Genomic DNA, 22,796 nt, shown 5'->3' on the forward strand with positions numbered 1-22,796 from the left:
GCCCGCATAGCTCCCGCATAGCTCAGCATGTAGCTGACGTGCACCTCTTCCAAAATGTAACTACGTGTAGAATCGACACAGACCGCAAGCCCTGTGATTGGTCAGCTTGGCATCATTGTGTTTCCTGCATTTACAGCTTCCGGGATCCCCACTCTTGGCCGCAGGTCAGTGTATTTCCTCTCCTCCTCTCTATTCTTCATGTAATCAGGTCTGTATGATTAACAGTAACATGTATCAGCTGTAGATTAACAGAACACGCTCTGAATCTCTGTGGAAAAGTAAACAGAGATCTTAGCAGGGCCGGAAGCAGGCGTCCGGCTATCAGAGAGACCACGCTGCCCTCAAGCGTTTTGGCGAAGAATTGCTTTGCGACACAGACGCATTGACGCACAAGTATGTGGGGCTCATGTCCACGTCCGCCCCTGCTATGTACGGGCGAGGCACAAGTATAAATCAGGCTGAAGTGTTTGCTGACTGTGATGCCAAAAAGTTCAGAGCTCCCCCTACTGACTGGCTGCAGTATAGCTCACAAAGCCCGCCTCCTCCCACATACAGAGATGGAGCGCAAGTCAAACTATAAAATTAAAATACACATCGAATACAATTTTCTTATCATGCTGATTTATGTCAGTATTCAGTTTTCTGACTAGTTTAGTTTGAATTAGCTATTTTAAGCTATAAAAAACAGGGTGACATCATGATTAATTGACAGCTGTGTTGACCAATGAGGCTCCCGCAGCGCTGTGTGCACCGGATTATCAGAGTAGAGGAGGAACGGTGAGAGGAAACATAACAAACACTAACACAAGAGTCATTGAACACACCATAACTGTGAGAGTCTGCTTCAAACCCTACCTGAGGACTGGACCCACCTGAGAGCGATGATGCTGTAAATTTAAGGGATGTGACGCCAGTCCTGCAGCTCCATCAGCCAGATCCCTTCATTGCATGCCATGGCTCCACAAACGCTGTATGCCCACGGCCATAATTTGGCTTCAAATGTAGCCTAGTTTAAATACAACTTCTCATTCTGGATGAAGTTTACATACAGCTAACATTTTGGGATAGTTTCATGAGATAGTTTCAACATGGCAGAGGTTAGATCTTAAATCTTCCACCTGGCTCTGAGTAGTTCTTCTGTAAATCACTGGATGTCATGCCACATTATTTTCAGTTTAAGGAAAGCGTGGAAAAATTAGTCTTTTATCACTCCTGCTGGCTTCACCAGAATCACCGGAAAGAACAGAAGAACAGTGAACTTTGAACTTTTGGTCCCCTCTTTGGTCTACGGCAGGATCCTGAAACATGCCACATCTAAATGACCTCAGTCCTCAGCAGGAAGAGTCTGTCTCCGCTGTCCCCTTTGGCGTCCAATCAAAGCTCCCTCCTTTGTTCAGAGGTTACTCCTCCACAGCTTAATATTACACTGGATGGTGCAAGAGAGTGAAAAGGATAACCTCTTTCATTTTGTACTCCTCAGCTCTCTGTGTTCTCTCAAAGGTCAGCTCTGTCTGCACATCGCGGCTCACCCAGGCTGAACTTTAAAGAACCGGCTCCGGCTGTGAGAGAGAGTTTATTGATTGGGTTGAAATTGTTTGCTTTGTGATAATATTTTGCTGTTATTGAAGCTTAAACACTCTGTTGTGGAGCTTCTATTTGGTGGGTTTACTAATGAACACCTCAGTGTGGGCGGACAGCTCAACATTCCCTCTGACTGCTGTAAATTCCCCCTCATGATGACGAGTGACATTTTTTTATGGCTGCATTAACCCCCCTGATGTTACATTCCTCTGATGTGAAGAGGAATCCTCCTCTGTTCTGTCCGTTTAGTCTTCAGCTCTAAATGTCACATTAGCATAAACCAGCGGGTGATTTATCATCATATCAGGTTATCCGTTAAATTTTCGGTCTTGCCAGCACTTGTCATCTTTATGGATGAAAAATGGACTAACCATGCTCGATGTTTCACAGTGAAACCCTCCTGAACACTGAGGCATTGACAGCTGTTCATCCTAGACTAGTGTGCAGCTGGGAGAGAGGTGCTCTAAGTCTCTCTTGCAGGAAGGATAGAGGTGTTGATAAAGCCTGAACCATCAAATAGTTGTCAGAAAATTCTAATTCTTTTGAATGGGTGTGTTTATTGGACCGTCTGACGAATTAAAAAAAAAAATTAAATAGCAATTTTCATGAGTTTTAATTTGTATTATATTTGATACATCAGGAATTTTAGTGCAATTTTTTTTGCTCAACGTTTCTTCTTTTTTAAACAAACTAAAACATAAAAACATTTATCCTATTAAACTCTGAGTTTCCTTCAAATTTTACCCAAAGTAATTTCAAACCGAGAATTTTTTTTTCCATGTTGCACGACAATGTCATATATACTTCGTATCTGCTACACAACAAAGAAACCTTATTTATTGTATATTTCTTCTCTGAATTGTTCAATTTTTAGTGGAATTCAATGAGCAAAAGACAATTATTTACTAGGGAGTCATCAATCATCATGATACAGCAGGTTGCTTATATAAAAATACAATATACACTATCCATCCATCCATCCATTTTCTTCCGCTTATCCGGGGTCGGGTTGCGGGGGTAGCAGTCCAAGCAAATTGACCCAGACATCCCTCTCCCCAGCAACACTTTCCAGCTCCTCCTGAGGAATCCCGAGGCGTTCCCAGACCAGGCGGGAGATATAATCCCTCCACCATGTTCTGGGTCTACCCCGGGGCCTTCTCCCAGTTGGACGTGCCCGGAACACCTCTAAAGGGAGGCGTCCGGGAGGCATCCTTATCAGATGCCCGAACCACCTCAGCTGTACAATATACACTATAAATATCTTAATTTCTACTCTAAATACACAAGTTATGTCATTTAAACATGTTCTTAAATAATAAAAAAAACTGTATATTGCTTTACGAAATGCATTATGTAAGAAATGTAATAAAATTACCTTATATACCTGCTGTATCAATTTTGATACACACATTTTCAACACGGTTTGACTATAAATTAAGTAATGAAATATTGCTTAGTTTTACATTGCATCAATTCCTCTTGGAGTTTCAGTAACAATTTGAACGTTTTTTTCATCCAAACCTTTCAACTTTTATGGCAAAAAATATCCCTGAAAAACCTCTAGTGGGTCTGATCCACAGCTGACATTTTGGATGTCTCAAGTGACGTCCTTCTGGTGCATGAATTACTCACACCTGGTGGATTATCCGTGCACTGTGTGTATCTGATTGTGTATGTCGGGTTTTTTTGGAAAAATATATCACACTGATGATGTAGAGGTCTCAAAATCTGATGTATCAAATATGATATGCTTGGCGTTATAGGGTTAAGAATCTGATCACAAGTCTTCTTAACCAGTCATGGGAAAGTGAAATCTGATGTTGTCTCAGATAAGAAAGCATGAAACTGTCTTATCACGTTTGTTTTCTGCAGCACCTCACTTCACGTTTCACACTCATGTTCAGATTCCTCTCCACGGTCAGGAGGGATTAGTCTCTGAGGAACATGACAGGAGAACATGAGGACGTGGGCTCACTCGTGCCTCAGATTTAGAGACCGACATAGTGTGGCCACCTCGGCTCTGTTTTCATCCTAACATGAATGAAGTGGATCAATCTCAATCCGCTGCAGAGAGACGCTGAATGGAGTCAAAGGAGTTTGAAATCATCACCGATACGCTTGATTCTTCGGTTAATCATGAATTGATTTTATTTACCGTCATGGACTCTCTGTGTCATTCAGGTTAAATTTTTTCCCATGAATTCCTCGACATGGAGGAAGAGACAGAAATCAAACTGTCAGTCCTTTAATGAAGGGATGACTCTCTCTACTTTCTGAAGCTTACTCGAAGTTAACCTTAAGCTTCCTGGAGGATTGTTAAAGACTTGTACAGTCGCTGCGTCATAAAGGATGTTATACTAAAACGTCCCAGCGATCATGACAACAACTCCAACTCTAAATGACCTAAAATAATATATCTGCACATAAACTATGTTATCACTATTATCATTTGAATCGGGGGTTAAATCAGTGTGAGGCTCAACCTCCGCACATACAGGTACTGTTATTCCCAGGTGAAGGCCGTTACAGGACAGAGATGAGTGTGTGTTTATGAATAGATGTTCTCGCTCTGGAGATAAAGTTTTGGTATAGCAGGGGAAAAGATGCATAATCCTCTCACGTCATGTCTCGTTTCCTGTTTTATTTTGATACATACCCCTCTCTTTGCAGATCCCATTACTTTCTCCTCATGTGTGTCATCTCAATGATTACCCTCATGTGTCTCACCTGTGTTTCTGTGCTCTTTCCCCTTCTGTGCCCATTTGTTCTGTCCTTTATGTCAGCATCGTGGCATTTCATCTCATAGTTTTCCAGTGTTTTACCTTTTGCTTTTAGACTCAACCAGTCTTATGCCTTCCATGTTTTGGATCCCTCTGCCTGCCCTGTTTGATTACCTGTGTGCTTGCCTTCTTTTCTGAATGAACAGACTTGTAATTTGTGGGTTCCTATAGTGGTTCTGTGTGACACCTGAGTTGCTCCGCAGACTATAAATGACAATCACAAAGAAATCATGCCCTGGAAATCCTGATCCAAACACCTGGGCCTGTATGCACGTCCAACCATTAGCAATGAAATCGGGCCGTTTGTACTAATGGTGTTAAAAAATGGATTAGCAGTATGCATGAGCCAGGTTAACGCCCCAACAGAGCATTACATTTAATGGTGGTAGACCCCACCATTACAGGTGCTAACGGCAGGATTACCACACCTGTTAGGCTGTTTAAAGGATGGCAGACATCGTGCTTATGCGTTACCGTTTAAGACGAAATATGCGAAGTCAACGGATATTTAGGGATTGAACGAATCCTTTGGAAAAGTACGACGATGTCGAAATATACAGCAAATTTACATTTAGGAGACACAACATAATTCTAAGTAGTGAATCCTTCCCAAACAACTCAGTTAACAAGTCCTCATCCTAGAAAAGGGGGACAGGTCATTCATCGGCATTTACCCGGTTCAAGATCTGAAGCAAAACTTTCCCTTTCTCCTTGTGTTCTCTTTGACGATTGACTTGCTGATAATAAGTGTTTGTTCAATCTATATTCTTGTAATAAAATTTCCATTTCTTCTTTCGCTGAAAACTTGTTTGTTCTTGATTTTCTCTCAGTCACACCGGTACCATGTTTATTGTTGTTTATGTGTTGTAGGCATGCGCAATTCTAATTTGTGGGATGTGGGTTTTCCAGGAGGTTCCCTGGACAGATGACGTTTTGCACCAGCCTCGCTTTCATGGCGCAATTATTTAATTGGCCAATTTTTTGCAGTCGTGCATGCGGCTAACGCTACGGCCAAATGGGCCATTCCATAGGGGTACGTTATGACTAGTGGTCCCGTTTGTGTAATGGCTGGACGTGCATACGGGTCCTGGAGGCTACTGGTTGTTGCTCCAAGAGACATATCATCATTGTCTTTGGATACAAGTTCACAGAGAGCAAGAAAAAAGCATTTTGCATTACATTTAAGAAAATGCATTTGGTCTCTTAAACTTTCAACTGTTTAGAACTTTGCCTCCAAGAAATAAGGACACTTCCATCTCCAAAAATCCCTTGCTTACCTCTGGATTCTTATGCAGATATTTATTTAAAGATTTACAGCTCCTGAAGCTGAGTTTTGTTTATGTCCATAACAACATACAAATATCTGACTCCATCTGAATCTAGAGACATGATTGATGCAGATTAACAATGTGTCTTTCTGTTCTGAGTTTTGGTCAAACTCACAGCCTGCATCAAGAACATTCCTCTTCTCGTTGTCACCTTTTCTTGATTTTGATGATGAAGCTGCTTTTTTCTCTCTTCTGCTCTCCACTCTCTCTCTCTCCGTCTCTCACTCACTCACTCACAAACACACTCACACTCTCTCTCACACACACACACACACACACACACACACACACACACACACACACACACACACACACACACACACACACACACACACACACACACTAACACACACACACACATACACACACACGGACGGGTTACTGCTGGCCTCCTTCTAATGACAGGGTGTGTAGCTGCAGAGGGTAGGAAGGGCGATGTGTATTTCAGAGATGAGACCACAAGGTCAGCCAGGAGGAGGAGCGCTGCCAAGTGCGTCTCTCCGTGTGTGTGTGTGTGTGTGTGTGTGTGTGTGTGTATGTGTGTGTGTGTGTGTGTCTCTGTGTGTGTGTGTGAAGGTGTGGTTGCTGCAGGGGTGGAGTGTTGGGTGGGGGTTTGGTTCAGGCAGGTGGTTGCACCCTGACTGTTATTTCAGTGTGTGTTGTTTACAGCAGAGTTTGGATTGAAGCGTTGATGTTATTATGCGCTCATTAAAAGATGCTGTCTCAGCTTTAATCTGACCCTCACTGCAACCGTTCAGTCCTTTTATATCAGCCACAGGAACCACTGACCATGAGAACAGGGTGGTGGTCTCAGGTCTAAAATGAGCCTGGACTTATTGCCGCTTTAATTTGTGATTATTCAAGAACGTACTGACACAAAAAGTAAGATGGGGAAGCATTAAAAGTTGGACTTAGCTCACAGTTTTGGATTAAAACTGCGATAAGTTGATGTTCTCAGGCATCATTCATTTCCTCCTCACTCCATCGATCACTTATTGATCATTCCTGCTCCTGTAGACAAGTTCTGAAATTCATGGAGCTCCACTGTTGCACACAAGCAGTGGTGGAAGAAGCTCTGAAAACAAAAACTCTGGCTCACCTCTGCACTGCTAGACAACCACAGCGTGAAGGGTGTGAAGGTCAGGTGTGGTACTTGAGCACAGCATTCTCTCACCTCATTGATTGATGTCTTATATCATATCACACCACACACCACACACCACAGGCTGAAAGGAACAAATCCAGTATAAAATAATGATTTTTTGTGGACACATGAATCCTGATGATGTTTGATGAATCTGTGTGGCTTCAGGTGGCAATGGAAGGAGACTTCAGACACAGTAGCTCTTGATTATCCTTGCAGACTGTGAGACAGGTGTCTGTTAATAGTTTCTAAACATACTTCTCTCTGAATCGAGTCTGTTTCATCTTCATCCAAATCTCTCTTAATATCTATTTTCCGCTTGTTCTCCTGTTAACCTATCTACACCCTGTAGCTGTAATTAATTTCATCCATTTCATTAACTTATTCCTTGAATCAATTGTACATTCATTTGTTATTTATCAGGTTCTCTTTTTTTATGTCCTGTTTCTCTAAAAAGATCTGTACAGAAGAACCAGGAATACTTTATTTATCCTGAGTGGAGGAGGGAATTCGGTCATTACAGTTGCTCTTAAACACAATAAATAAGAATATCAGAGTATTAATAGAAAGAAGGAATAAAATAAGACATAAACACTAATGAAATAAAAATAGCAATATAGAAAAACTGAAGTACGCTCCTACCCTGCTGATTTCTCTGAAAAGTCAAAGTTTTGTAACAGATTCAAGATCTTAGACACCATGTTTCCATTTCTAGAAAGCTGTTTTCAAGACACATTTAGGAACATGCTGCAGCATAAACATGAACTGTCTTGAGCTTTTAAAATGTGTCTTTGAAGACAGTTTGCTGTGTGAGGTCTTCGTGTATCACCCTCAGGACATCCAGGTCAGCTCGACCCCTGTGGAGAAACCTGAGGGATTTATTTCTTCAGTTTCAAAAATGTCAATCATGTTTACAGTATATAAAGTCGAAACTGATAGATTCATCTCACTCTATAATTTGAATCTGCTTTTTCAAATCTTTCCTTGTGGCAGCGTCCAGTTCAGCCAAAAGTTTGTGTACAGTATCAAACCTCAGAGTCCACGTCTGCCTTGGGCCTTGAACACATCTCACTCCTCCATCTCTCACGCCTCTATTCTTCGCTCTGTTAACCGTCCAGTGAGCCTGAAACACCATGAGTGTTTAAAATATGCAACAGGTCAGTTAAACCCTCTGGAGCTCGGTGTAAAGCAGGAAAGACTGTGTAAAGGGTTAAATCTGGCCTTGACACCGTGTGTGTGTGTAGGTCAAAGGTCAGTCAGTGGGTTGTGGTTGTATATTTAACAGTGTACACGCTCTGATTGCACATGAGAGCAATCTGTTCCTGCCTTTCTCTTTTTTTTCCATCGTATTTTTCATGTGGTAGGTTTTGGACCCGGGGGCTTTTCTGGAAGGCGGGACACTTTAAAGGAACCACGGAGCGCAGCAGAGCTCTATGTTGGCGTAATGAGAGAGCTGGTGGTCTCTGCAGAGAGGCTGTGCACGCTCTGAAGCGGGCTGAGACGTAGGCTGAGTTACAAACACAGCGGCTGCAGATTTAATGAGACAAGGATTACAGCGAGCAGGTGCATCAGAGGCAGGAGAATGAAGAGGGCTACAGAGCTTCTAAATCTGACCTACAGTGAGCTATCCAGAATAAAAAAGGAGGGTTAGAGGAGAGTTCTGCTCAGACATCTGCTCAGTTGTGGTGAAAGCATGAGAACAAGATTCTGGAGAAGAAAAAACATGACAAAGTTACAAGAAAATAGTTTTTTAATTGGTAAAACAACTCCAGAAAAATCAGCAGATTTTGTAGCTCTGAGCCTTTTTTGTGCCGCTGAGGCAGGAAGAAAATCAGAAAGAGCAGGAATCATTGCGGATTTCCTGAAAAGGTTTTTGGACATTGTGGGAATTACTTGAGAAGAGGTGCAGGTGTAGCAGGACTTCAGGCCCTCTCAGACCTGGGATTGAGCTGGGATTTATCAGGTCACACGTGGATGGGATGAGGGATGGGGAAGGATATTTTTCTCTCTTTTCTTCAGGGTTAAATAAGAAACACTGTGGTAACACCTCAAGTCCGGATGCAGGTGGTTATGCAACTTGGAGAGGAGAGAGAGTAACATTTAAGATCAACCTGGTGTTGAAAAATGGAGTAAGTGCTGAGTTCCTCAAGTGTCCACGAGAGGCAACCTCTCAAAGTGAGTCAATCCTCATAGAGTCACGTGTTGAAACGTACAGCCTGGTTTTTCTGCCTTATTTCTCTCTCATGATGACAGTATGAGGCTGAATGTTCTTATGACTCATCCATTATGATTATGCCCGTTGAGAGTTATGCATATTTATACATAACTAGGGACGTGTAGCAGGTTTGACTGACATGAGGGCATGTTGTAGCTGTTTGTCAGACTCTTCTTAATCCACCATGAGCAGAGCACTTTGCAGCATTTAGCAAGAAACCTCCAGCAGGACCAGACCCATGTTAGACACACATCTGCTGAGACCGAGTTGAAGAGAGGAATAGAGGGAGATGAAGAGAGAGAGATGATAGTGGTGAGACAGATAGTAGTAGTTGTAGCAGCAGCTGGAGTCTGCACATCCACAGCAGCAGAGATCCAGAGGAACCTACGGGGCAAGGGAGCTCAGGGACTCCAATATGGTCTATGGTTAGTAACTTTAATGGGACAGGGAGAGTTAAAGTAAGTGATAGGGAGACAGAGGAGAGAGAGGGAAAGACAAGATCCCAGTGTGTCAGTCTAAGCCTATAGCAGCATAACTAAGAGCTGGTCCAAGCCTGATCCAGCTCTAAGTATAAGCTTTATCAAAAAGGAAAGTTTGAAGCCTGCTCTTAAAAGTAGAGAGGGTGTCTGCCTCCCGGACCCTGACTGGTAGATGATTCCAAAGGAGAGGGGCCTGAAAGCTAAAGACTGGAGAAGCTCCATAAAGGTCTATGGTTAGTAACTTAGTAGATAAATAATTGGATGATTGGTAACCATCCTGCAAACTGGGACATTAAATCTGATAGATTCAGAAATCACTGTCAGTCAGGAAAACTGAAGAAGTGGCTGTGTTCTGATTCACTTGTTATTAGTTATTGAGGACCTTTTATCTAAGGAGTAATGCATGAGTGAATGACACATCCTGTGTTTGTGTCAGTGATAAATCTTAGTCAGAAAAAGAGCCTGGGTGTTCAGCAGCTTCAGTTCATTAGATCAGGAGACCCCGTCACTTACATCCATTTATTTAAACCCTGTAAACAGACACCATTTAACGATCCCTCTCTTGGGAGCCATGGACGGGCACTGACTAGTGGTAATGGTGCAGGGTGATGATCGCAGAGAGACATTACCACAGACATAAAACAGTCGAGCCGATGTATCTCAGTCACTCGCCAATCCAGGATGTTTAAGTCTTTGTTGTCATTGTGCAACACAACAAAACAATGATTCACAAATTAAGATAAAAGATGTTTGAGAAATATGTAGGATAAATAAGATGAATGTAATAATCACGTGTGTGTCTGTGTGTGTATTTGAGATTTTTGTGTGTATTTGAGATATGTGTGTGTGTGTATTTAAGATGTGTGTGTGTAATTGAGATGTGTGTGTGTATGCAGGGTAGGACAGGAAGGGGGTATAGGTGCTGGAAGGGTTTGCTGAGCTCGGAGGCTAAACCTGTTTATCATGGTGGCCCTCTTTGCTCTGATGGACCTGTGTGGTCGACCTGAGGGCAGAGCATCAAACAGGTGATGAGCCAGGTGTGACTGGTCTCTGGTGATGCTGTGTGACCGGTGGAGGCTATGGGTGGTGTTGATGGTGGCCAGCTGAGTTATTTCCCCCGCATTTTTTTTTATCACGCAGAGAGCTCTCTGGTCCTCTTTGGTTGCATGGTGTTAAAAGTTCACCAGCAGCCTCAGAGGAAGGGAAACAAATCCTTGTCTTACATTAATTTACCTGCGTCCAGTTTAAAACTTTGAGCCTTTGGTGAGAGAGGTTGTCTCCTAATACTATGTGGGACCCCTATCAGGTGTGCTGTGGTGTCTGGCATCCAGAATTCAGCAGCAGATCCTTTAAGTCCTGAACTTGTGAGGTGGTGCCTCCTTGGTTCAGACCTCTTTCTCCAGCTCATCCTACAGATACTGGAAAAGAGCGCCAAATTCCAATAAATGCCATCTTCCGACTCTTTCCAAACAGAGCAGGTCTAGACCGTACTCTATGTTCTATTTTTAACAAAGACCCAACATCAAGACAGGATAAGATCCAGTCCCATCTTACAGACAGGACTCAGTCTGATCTCATCTTAATCCACCATGAGCAGAGCACTTTGCAGCATTTAGCAAGTTACAGTGGCAAGGACAAACTTCCTTTAACAGGCAGAAACCTCCAGCAGGACCAGACTCATGTTAGAGACACATCTGCTAAGACCGTGTTGGAGAGAAGGATAGAGAGAGAGGAAGAGAGAGAGAGATGATAGTGGTGAGACCGATAGTAGTAGTTGTAGCAGCTGGAGTCCACAGCAGCAGAGATCCACAGGAACCTAATAGACAAGGAAGCTCAGGGACTCCAGAACCAGACTCATGTTAGATACACATCTGCTGAGACCAAACTTGTTGTCATGTTCCTCCAGACCACCTTCTTCCATCGCTCTGTTGTCCAGGTCTGATGCTCATGTGTCCATTGTAGATGCTTCCAGATGTGGACAGGGGTCAGCATGGACAACTGCTGCTCCACAGCCTCATGCACAACAAACTGTGATCCCTGTGTGTTCTGACTCCTTTCTATCAGAACCTGCATTCCATGTTTCAGCACTCTGAGCTCCAGAAGCTCACGGTCGTCACATAATGTCTGATCGCTGCATTTTGTAGACAATGTTTCATTTGTACATTTTGGCTGAACTTGATGTGCAAAAGCTGATTGTGTTTGTGAATGGTGAGTAAACACATAAAAGTGATATATGCATTAAAGAAAGTCTACATAGATTCAGTGTAACGGCCTTTAATAGCAGCAGTTTGACTTTGTGTTACTGTTATTTTTAATTCATGTAGAGATATGGAACCAGTTCTGGAAACTGAGGCAGATTTATGCTTTAATTTCTCTGCTCTGCATGGTGTGTTTAAGTGCTGCGTGGACTTTTCAGTGTCAGGGGTCACGCAGAGCTGGTACACTCTGTAATATATTTTGACATAATGAAATAAGCAGTGTGAGGCCGAGGAAGTTTCAGTGTTATTTTATTGTGAAAACATCAGACAGGATGCAGCGCGGGTCGTGCTGCTGGAGTATCGACATCGCTCTCCCACACTCGGCGCACAAACACTCAGTCAATTATTCATGATTCACCGTGAGAGCGCCAGAGAATGAGCGGAGTAAAAAACAGAGGCCATCCCAGGAGGAAACCAGAGATACAGAGAGAGTTTAGGCGTGTTACCATGGGGACAGTGAGGAGAGGGAGAGGAGGATGATGGGTAGTCTGAGAATAAATAAATAAATAAGTGTTGCTTGTTTGAACGAGGGTCTTGCCTTTCTCTGAGATGACCCCTCTAAGGCAGAGAGGATACAGCATTAACACACACACTCCACCTACACACACACACACACACACACACACACACACACACACACACACACACACACACACAACCTTCCCCAGCTGCTCCTGTAGTTACAGCTCACGAGGCACTCTGATGCACACACTGAGGATGACATGTTATCAATTCAGCTGAATTAGGACTTCTAAAAGTCACACACACACACACGCACAAACACAAGCACACACACGCAGTACTGTACAGGTTACATCCACACCATCTGGCTGAACATGGAACTGCTGAGGAGGTCAGAGTGTGTCTCCTCTGCTCACAGAGGGAAGACGAACACGATGTCAGAGCAACACAGAGACGCTGAGTTCACGTCACGATGATTTGGAGAATTTAAAAACCTGTTTCTGTGTTTGTACTCACAGAAGCAGCCGCTGTGATCTGGGAACACGTGAACTTCATAAGGCATGAAAAACTGAGCTGTAGGATGGTGATGGTTTAGACTCTAGACCAACTAGTACTGTTTTATTTTTATTATTTTATAAGTTATATTTTTTGGGCTTTTACACCTTCATGTTTAGAGGAGAGGACAGTGGATAGTGTAGGACATTGGGAGAGAGTGGGGGGAGTGACATGTGGGAAGGAGGGCGCAGGCTGGATTCGAACCTGGGCCACCCACTACATGGGCGTGCAACTTAACCATTAGGCTAAGTCCACGCTCCAAACGAGAAATCTAAACCATCTTACTCTGAGGTCACACAGAGTTGTGGTGCATTCAAATGGGGTCGTGTTTACCGTGTTCACGAGTAATGACCATATGAACGCCCCCCTCTTAACGTACTCACGACATTTAAGTCGAAATTTTCTGAAAGCATCGAGTTCACAAGTTTTTACGTGTCTGATGATGTTCAAATGGTGGAGCCCATGGACTCCAGTTTCATGCAAATACATTACGTTATTATGTAACTGATAGGGTCTGTAGTTAGAGGAGCGAAGTTAGCTAACGTTAGCGAGAGCGCAGCTTGTACAACGTGGTTTTATTAGCGTTAGCCTCATATGGGAACAAGAGGAGCCATGGGAAAGGTGAATCTAGATCATTAACTTTGTTGTCTTTGATTTGTTCCTCCGCACGGCATTTCAGCACATTTAAAAAATACAGTAATATTAACATTTCCTAAATGTCTTGCTCCTTTGACTTAGTAATAACTACGAGCATTATCTATTTGCAGTGAACACCTTATTGCTCTGAGGTTAGATACAGTCAGCATGTTTGATAGCGTGCAGCCACAGCATCGGCAACCTCCGGTCTAAAAATATTGAGTCCAATGCGGAAGTGTTAAAGACTGCAGTTCATCGAGGATCGGCTTGAGGCTGGCTCTGGACATGCTGGAAACCACATACACACCAATTCAAAGCTGATCTTTACAGCAGATATAAACATGTTTACAGCCTGTTACAGAAGACAAGTGAAGTCTGGATAGCTCATTTCTTGATTGGCACACACTGTACGGGGGTGAATTTTTTTCTAACGCGGTAATTGCGAAGATGTTGAGATTACGAGTTTTCCAATGAGAGGCACAGCTCACTTGATTGACAGGCGGGAAAACTGTAGCTGTTGGCTAGGAGGCTCAATGCCCTCCTCTTTATGTCACAATCGCTCGACAGCAGCAATATGGCTGCCGCCGATGATTGGTCTCAAAACAGCTCTTCAGAAACTGATGGGTGACGTCACAGATACTACATCCATTATTTATACAGTCTATGGTCAGAACCAAAGACAGGCTGATGAGACCACTAAGTTTGAGACCTGGGTCAGAATAAACAAGCCAGAAAACTACTTCCTGTACCTGCTTATCAGAGTAATCATGAGTCTGGGTTGTAGCTTGCTTGCTAGCATAGTTCTTGATGATGTTTGATGATACAAGTGAACATAGATCCTGTGTCCATGTAGAGTCCTAAATATCCCGCCCCTGTGACTTAGTCATCACTAAAAATACTATCTGTTTGCTCTGAGGTTGGAAACAGTTAGCGTGTTTGAAAGCTTGCTGCCCCCGGTGTTCTGGTGTAAAGTGTGACCCTGTTATCTGGTGACATTCAGCTGAATGCATCTTTTGCAAATTTCTTTTTGTGCGTTTCTAATAAAGAATGATGAGAAGATTTTGACGGTATAATAAATATTAAACCAGGACGCATTCATGAGGACTCGTACAAGTAGCCAATTAGCAGGGTCACTTTTCAAACTGAAACACGTTTTGCTTTAAAGTGATCCTGTCTGGATTCTACAGAAATTGAGTCCACTGATTCTGACAACAGCCCAACATTTTGATGCTGCTAACGGTTTTAATTCAGAGTTTGAAGCTTGTTAACTCATCTGAATGAATGGAGCAAGATGTTGCCTCTACTGTCGAGATATTATTCATGGCGTTGATAAGGAGTCACTATAATTAAAGGTCAGTCTAAGTTTACATAGTGAAACATCTAAAGAAAGAAAGAAAGGTTGAATTTGCTGAAACAGCAGTCAACATTGCAGCACAATATCAATCCGATAAGACGTACAGTGTTCTCTCAAGCTGTGCATGCTCAGAGCTTCTCTTTACACTAACGGTCACAAGGAACTGTGCAACACCTCGCTGTGTTTCCAGATCAAAGCAGCTGCTTCACTGTTCAGAAAATACATTTAATATTTTAAGATTTCTGTCCGTGAGATTCTCTGTTATTCACAGACATAAATAAGAAAGGTAGAGAGCTGCATCACATCAATATTCTGAAAACTGTAGTCTCTTCTCTGAGAGGCTCTTAGGTCCCTGTGTAGGTGTGAACAGAACCTGAGCGCCTCAGGAGATCTCCTCTGCTCTCTGTGGCTCTCTGTGCTGCCGTCACATGGGCCTCTGCAGGAGCCGAACTGTGTGATATCTCAGTGTGAGCGTGTAACAGCTGAGGAGAGCGGCTCTGTCGTGTGAGGAGTGAATGTTAGAGGTGTGAATGGATTTTACTTCCTGTTAGAAACACCTCTACATGCTGCTTTCTGTCCTCCTTATGAACAACTGGACTTGAGTGCCTCTCCCTGATTGATCTGTTTTTAAATGTTTAATCAGAAGAATAAAAGGGAGGCTAATAGATGATAATCAGTCAAATTACATAATGCTGTTCAAAGCTTGTGATCTTTGAATGTCGTATTGAGGACCTGCAGCGGCAGCGTGTGCAGCACAGTGAGGAGCAGAACAGTTTGTCCTGCAGACACCGGGGTTAAAGGCTGACACGGAGAGAAGGAATGAATGCTCACTGTTTGTGTGTTTGTGTTTGTGTGTGTGTGTGTGTTTGTCTTTATGTGTGTTTGTGTGCATGTGTGTATTTGTCTTTATGTGTGTGTGTGTGTGTGTGTGTGTGTGTGTAGGTGTGTAGGTGTGTGTGTGTGGATGTGTGTGTCGGTGTGTAGGTGTGTGTGTGCGGTTGTTGGGGATCCAGATAGAAGAGTTAATGGATTAAACATCCAAACAGCAGAATGGATGACATCATATCGTCAGAACCCACCCTGCATTGAGACTGTAGATTTATTAGAGATGTGATGAAAGCTTTGTCCCTCTGTGCCGATGATACAAGATTATAATTTATCAAAACGCAGATTAAAAAAACTGTTTTGTTTGGTGCCAGACAAAAAGAAAAAGAACACATCCTCCAAACTTTAGAAACCTTTGATCGATTTTATTCAAAAACATGAGCTACCTTTAGAAGAGTAGTTTGATTCTGGGGAATACAGCTTTCAATCGATACCACACTCGAGAAGCGATAGCAAGCAGACATTCAGTCAGCCTAGCTTAGAATGAAGACTACAAACAGGGAAAGATGCTAACTTGTTCACTTTAATATCCTATTTGACTAAAATTGAATTTTCTTTATGGTGATGAAATTTGTTATCATGGCTAATCAGCAAATGTAAGCAACATGGTTAACATTTCACCTGCTATTAATCAGCAGATCAGTAATTCTGAATACTTTAGCATGCTAATTAGTGGGTTTACAAACATAGAAGAGCAGTAGTATCTCTGAGGCAAAGTGACAACCTTAGAAAACAGAGGTGCAAAAACTGCAGTTCCTTGAGTGTCCACTTGAGGCTCCCTCAAAGCCGAGGAATCCCCAGTGGAGCACATTTTGACAGCATAAATAAACATGTTTGCAGCCTCGGTTGCTTATTTCTGTGTTCCTCAAACCGGTGCAAGGAGTGAATTGTTTTGCAACTCATGTTTTAATCATCAGGGCTCAGAGTTTTGCATTAACTCGCCTAATAAGTTTGGGTTTGACTGACAGGTGGGAGTGTTGTAGCTGTTTGCATGCAGGCTCTTGGCCCACCTCTTTGCCTGTGTCAAGATTGATTGAGTTATGTTGAGTCAGGATTTCCAATATGGTGACCACCATTGTTGGACTTCATAACACCTCTTCAGAAACCAATAGGTGAACTTAGAAAAGTTGCATCCATGATTTATTAAGTCCATGGTGGAGACTTGGATTGGGAATGGAAGAGTTGCCAGTCCACGTCCCACTAAAGACTAAGTCTGGAAATTGGGCTGGTAGCTGAAGAGGTGTCAGTTCCCCTCCTAAGCACTGCTAAGGTGCCGTTGAGCAAGGAGAGGGCAGCTTCTCTGATCACTTGTCTTGATGCATATCCACAGGCTCCAACAAGCATGACTGTAGACTCTTCCTCCTGACTCAGGACAGAGCTAAGGTAACTCTGCTTCCAGGGTTTGTGCCAAAACTAAGTTAAACAGCTACAAGCTTTAGCTCCATAATAAATAAGCTTTATTCCCAAATAATCAAACTACTCCTTTCACTTTATAACAACATGTTCCTTTTGTGCCTCTCTGTTTGACTGTAGGGTCTCGGAGATGTGTGCATAAATAACAAAATAAAAAACAGAGATCATAGCATCCTATCCTCCTTCAGATCAAACAGGTCTGTTTAAAAACCTGCCTGTCCTCAGCTAAATATGTAAATCAGTCTAAAAATAGACATCGTTCAAACAACATAAATATAACCAGCGTCTCTGCTTAAACACACTCTCCTGCAGTCTGAGACAGCCGGGCAGTAAACAGGCCAGTTATTTACAGGCTGAGGAGTTAAGACCAGGACAAAGCTCCTAAAAATGCTGTTGTTTGTTTTCATCAGAGGCAGAAAGTCTACCGGCTCTTGTGCTCCATGTTTCCCGGTGGAGACATTTTAGCTGCTCTGTTTGCTTAAGCAGTCAGCCCTTTCCTGGAGGGACGGCAGGGATCATGAACACGGACTTGCTGCGGTTTTTTTTGTACAGGAGGCCACTTTTAGGAGCGAGGTGGGAGAGGTGGGAGCAGAGTGAGGAGAGAAGAGGCCTCAGTAATGGCTTGTTTGCAGGCTAAGAGGTCCTTTGTGTATCGTATTTCTTCCATTCTGGGTTTAAATGAGCAGTTTAAGTTGAGGCTCAGTTGGTGTGTTTAAGTGGAGAGGCTCTGCTCGCCCAAAGCTCTGCTTACAGCTGCTGAGTAAGATGCTGCGTGGCATCAACATCAGCAGGAGTGCTAATGTGTGAGCTGGCTTTCTGTGTATTTTTGTGCGACTCTCCCAGGAGGAGGCCATGCTGAGAATACAACCATTGTTCCTGCAGGAGGAGGATGGTCGGGGCCACAGACCGGGCCAGGAGCTTTGCTCCTTTATTAGAGCCAGATGTGTGTGTGGTGCAGAAAAATACGTCTGTTCTCTCATTATAACCCACACACAGACATGTGCACACACATGTATACACTAATAACACTTCAAAAGGTACATGAAGCGGTTTTCTGCTCAAACATCCTCCAGAATGTTTCCTACGTCTATTATAAGCTCAGATCGGTCATCACGCCTATCCGTTATGCTGACATTTAACTCACCAGCTTCTTTTGAAAGACACGGGGTCAGCACCACACACAGCTGTCAAATGAACTGACCTGGAGCTGCGGATACACTATACAGTACAGAGAGGTTTATCTAACTGGAAGAGAGAAAGATCTTCTTATTCTTAGACATCTGCTGCTTCTGCTAACAAGCTTTGCAAAATGACTTTAAATGTTAGACTCCAGCTCATGGTGTAGGTTAAAGAGCTCACACTGGACACTTAAAAAAATAAAGAAGCAGAGCCTGACAAACCCTGTCTCTAAGTCTCAAGAAACTTAATCCACTTAAACACAGATGTTCACATACCGCTTTGTTGGTCCGTAATTGACCAAAGGAGAGCTTCTAGATTTGTAAAAACAACTCAACAGGCTGGATAAACCTTCTCAGCATCCTCCAGGTAAAAAAGAAAGAGCTGCTGGTCTTTTATCACACATTACCAAGCAGTGATATTACATGACAGCAGGATTAAGGTGATAGATTAACTGATTTAAGAGGATGCATCATGTGAGCGCAGCGGCAGCTTATGAAATGCAAATATCTTCAGACTATTTAACTTCTCAGACTGAATTTATGACATTTGATATGATAATTTATTGAAATTTATTGAAATAAAATAGTAATTGAGGAACTTCTTGTGGTTTTAATGGTCACTGCTCTGCATCTTTAATTCAAAACAGCGTGTGCACGGCATATCTAAGCTGAAAACCTCCTCCGTCGCTCTGTGGAGGATTTCCTGTTGATTTCTTTTTTGTGTTGTTTGTTTTCTTGGACTCTTCTTATCTGGATTGCAGGTTCTCAGAGACAAACTGTCACACTGGGTGTTATTACAAAGATTGCAAAGCCTTCAGAGACAGATTGTAGGCTGAAGAGAGGACCTTAGCTTGACAGGGGCTCAGATCAGGACCGAGATCATCCATCATTCCAGAATACCTATTATTTTATCCTTCTCAGAGATTCATATAGAGCTAGACCTTGTCCTGAAAGTCTTTGGGTAAGAGGGGGTACATTTAAGGTTGTGATTTAGTGATGCATGTGTCTTTATTTTCTAAATAAGTCAGGGGACAAATCAACACAATGGGAAACCCCACACAGGGCTGTGTCTTTGGATCTCCTGCAGGTTACTGACATGCTAGAACTGAATGCTTTTCTGCCTTATTAATGTAAAAATGATGGTCTGATTACTTCATTTTGCAGGCACCTTTACTGTGTCAGCTGTGATGCTTTTGTTGATGCATGATATCATATGGTGGTGCAGCAAATTAAATATCACCTCCATTCTTTACCAGCAATGTCAGGTAGTTTCAGGGAGTCTTTTTTATCAAACCTGGTGAGTCAAACGTTTGCAGGAATGATGGTCAAAGCTACATGAATAATATCCTTGAATTCATCAGGACTTTGTTAAACACAGAGGTAAAAAGTAATCTAATTTAAGTGCAACAAAAAGCTGCTTCCTTCCCTCAAAAGTCTCCTTTACTTTGAAAAATGTAGATTTGAAAACTCAAACTACCCCCTTTTCTCCCTCCGTCTCTGCAACGCTTACACAACAGCCGGTAATCTAATTCACAGCGTGATGGAGAGTGCAGTTATTAACCTTGACATTGCTTAGCATCGCTGGCATTAATCACATTAAAGTATGAGATACAGTCTCTGATTCTGTGATGTGGGCAGCAGATATGAGCACTGAGAGCAGCCGCTTCTTCTCAGGCTATGGTCGGGGAGACGAGGGTAATGATGTGGACTGAACACTCAGCGTGGGTCTCTGGCACTCTCACGGACGATTGGCATCAAATATTTGACAACAGGAAATGTTAATGAACTCATAAAACTGCTGATTTCAGACACAGAAGGACAAAGCAGTGTGCTGAAATGTGGCGAACACACACATTCTTGAAATTAAAATAAAGTACCGGTCAGGAGGAAAGGAGAAGAAATGACAAAAGAACTAGTAACAACAGTTCAGCTTTAAAAAAGTCCTAAAATGTTCATCAGCCCAGGAAACACAACTTCAACCTTTCTCTCTTTAATCAACAAAGCAAATTAAATAATCTTGTTATTGCTGCTCGCAGCAATGCTTCATAAGACAATAAAAATAAGCATAAAGACAAAGGATATTCTTAATTTACTGAAAGACATGTTTGGTCATAAGAGAAGGGTCTTTGTTCGTGGGCAAGGCCCTGGGAGAGTCCACTGAGCCCCCTGGGCAGAGCTCGTGGGTTACAGCAGGGCGGGGTTATGAGATCCAGTGCCTTTAACCCTTTCACAGCCACACAGGCTCTGAGTCTCTTTTCTTCCAGCTCAGACTTTCTGCACTGACGTGTCACTTGCAGCTTGGTGTGCCCGTTACACGAGAGCAGCCTGCACCGTCCTTTAGCTCTACGTGTTAAGGATGCTTGGTGTTACAGGCAAAGATTTATTAAGCTCTTCTGCACTTTACAGCAGCCACAGAAGTCACAGGGTCCTCAGGCTCCAGCACAAGTGGCCCCTTCACCTAAATCCATAGACAGAGACCTGTGACGACGTGTTTCCTTAAACCGTTGGCGTTGTGCCGTGTTGCCACACCTACATTTGTCGAGGTCTTAAGAGTGAAGTCAGTAGCCATCCATTACAGGGCGTCCTTGAGGTGGTGATGAGCCAGCTTCCCTCTGAAATACATGAATCTAATGAGGGCAAGGGTGATGGGCGTTAACACACCACGCTGACAGCGCAGCAGAGGACATGACTCGTGTTTTACAATTTGACGGAGTTTCTCTATTGATCAGGGGGAGGGGAGATAAGCTTAGCTCCCACGATGCATTGGGGTCAGAGCGCGTGCGAGGCCGCTGTTTGCTTTGTAGAATCAGAAGCGGCCTAATTTGTCAGCAGTTTGTTTAAACATGTAGGATACATGGTTAGGAGAATCTCTCTGTAAGTCTGTCCTCTGAGGATATGTTTTAAAACACCTTGAAGACCTGCTTCACCCAAACATTCAAGTCTTTGCATGCGTTTGGTTCATTTAGCCCACATTCAAATCCAAACAGTGTCCCGAATCCCCCAGAGTTGATTGGACACTCTCCCGTTTGAGCTAAGCACGCATCACCATTCTTTCTTTCAGCACCTGTTTTTAAGTCTAAACCGGACCCCGAGCCCACAAGGTACGACAACAGTTTTTAAATCAAGTTAGCTTCCAAAATGATTCGCCCTTCACTCTTTTTCTGCCTCCTCTCAAACAAGGCATCCGTTCTCAGAGTCCCAGCTCTGTCCTCCCTTAGTCCAGCCGGAGGTAGCTGGGTGTGGAGTAGTTAAACATGAGGAAGTCCAACTTGTAAAGCTGGTAGAGCTGGATCTGCTGCTGAATGCTGATATTGCTGAAGAACTGGGCTGTCATGGCGTCCGTGGTACGAGTCGACTTGGCGTAGCTGGGGAACCGCAAGGAGTCGCCGACACCCACGAGCCGCAGGACGTAGTTTGCATCCTCCTCCAGTGTCTCGTACTTCCCTACGAGGTCATAGTGGATGTGGCACGGGTGACAGAGCTGGTACACCGTCTGCCAGTGCTCGTTGAGCGGGCCGTCACGCTGCGTGGCTGGGTCGACCAGGTACTCAGCAAACTCCTTGAACTTGACATCAGCACCGTTGATCAAGGCTTCCTGCGTGGCGTTCTTGCGGTAGCGCCGGATGATGCGGGTGCCGAAACGCTTGTGGAAGGATGAGTTGTACTTGAGGGTGAACTTGTTGCGGTACGCAGAGACCAGCCTCTCGAAGGGCTCACGGACGAATAGGAACTTGAGGTAGTTCTTGAGGCGGTGATTGATCTCTGCGATGCTGTACTGGTTCAGAGTCTTCAGGTTGGAGGGAACGTGGGCTTCATTGGAGGGGATCTCCATCGGGTCACTGAGGAAGAGAAGAACCACAGACGTGAGGAACTCTAACTTAAAAATATGGTGCATACAGTTTCTTGGATGTTCTCAACTTTCAAGTGTGCAGGAACAAGTTCAAAAGGGCAATGCAAAGACTCACCTGTATTTTCCACGGCCTGTGAGCACCATCATGACTCGTTTCCAGTTGGTGCACGCCACCTTGGGGACGTAGCAGTAGATGAGCTCATGGTCCTCATCCACTACAAGGTGCTTGAGGTCCCCTGGTGTCAGGACTCTCCGCTTGCGGCTAGATGCACTGTAGACTCGACAGGCGTCCACGACCTGATCCCTCCTGGCCTGGTGGAGGACTGCTGCTCCCGACAACTCCGGCTGAAGAAAGAGAAGGAGGAGAGAGATTTTGCTGTTAGAAAACCTTTATGTGTGGTCATATATCAACGCGTTATCTGGCAGGTCATGATCTGAGTCAAAGTTACAATATGCAGCTAGCTAGCGTTTTGACCACGGGGAAAAGTCCTAGAAGTTTATGCAAATCAGGCCAGTGACGTATGTAGAAGAAATAAAAGTATTTGCACTACGCTGCCAGACCAGTAGAAGGCAGTAAGACAAAGATGAATGCCATACAATAAAGAAAAACAGGCCAGCTTGCACTCTTGTGCTGTTTTTGAACGTACTGTATTTCAGATGGATTCACTGAATCAACAC

The 22,796-nt window shown here is 43.5% G+C and overlaps 1 protein-coding gene across 1 annotated transcript in view; it reads right to left on the minus strand.

The window, feature by feature from the left end:
• Nucleotides 1–16,027: 16,027 nt before the first annotated feature.
• Nucleotides 16,028–22,796, minus strand: part of chst11 (carbohydrate (chondroitin 4) sulfotransferase 11) — a 59,944-nt gene continuing 53,175 nt past the window's right edge. Inside the window, exons 3-4 of the mRNA XM_034672994.1 lie at nt 22,234–22,463; nt 16,028–22,107 (exon numbers count right to left, since the gene is read on the minus strand). Coding sequence (XP_034528885.1) covers nt 21,483–22,107; nt 22,234–22,463 — 855 coding nt within the window. The 3' untranslated portion in view covers nt 16,028–21,482. The remainder of the gene's footprint in view (nt 22,108–22,233; nt 22,464–22,796) is intronic.

Source organism: Notolabrus celidotus, chromosome 21 (genome assembly GCF_009762535.1).
Source record: "Notolabrus celidotus isolate fNotCel1 chromosome 21, fNotCel1.pri, whole genome shotgun sequence".
Classification (NCBI taxonomy): Eukaryota; Metazoa; Chordata; class Actinopteri; order Labriformes; family Labridae; genus Notolabrus; species Notolabrus celidotus.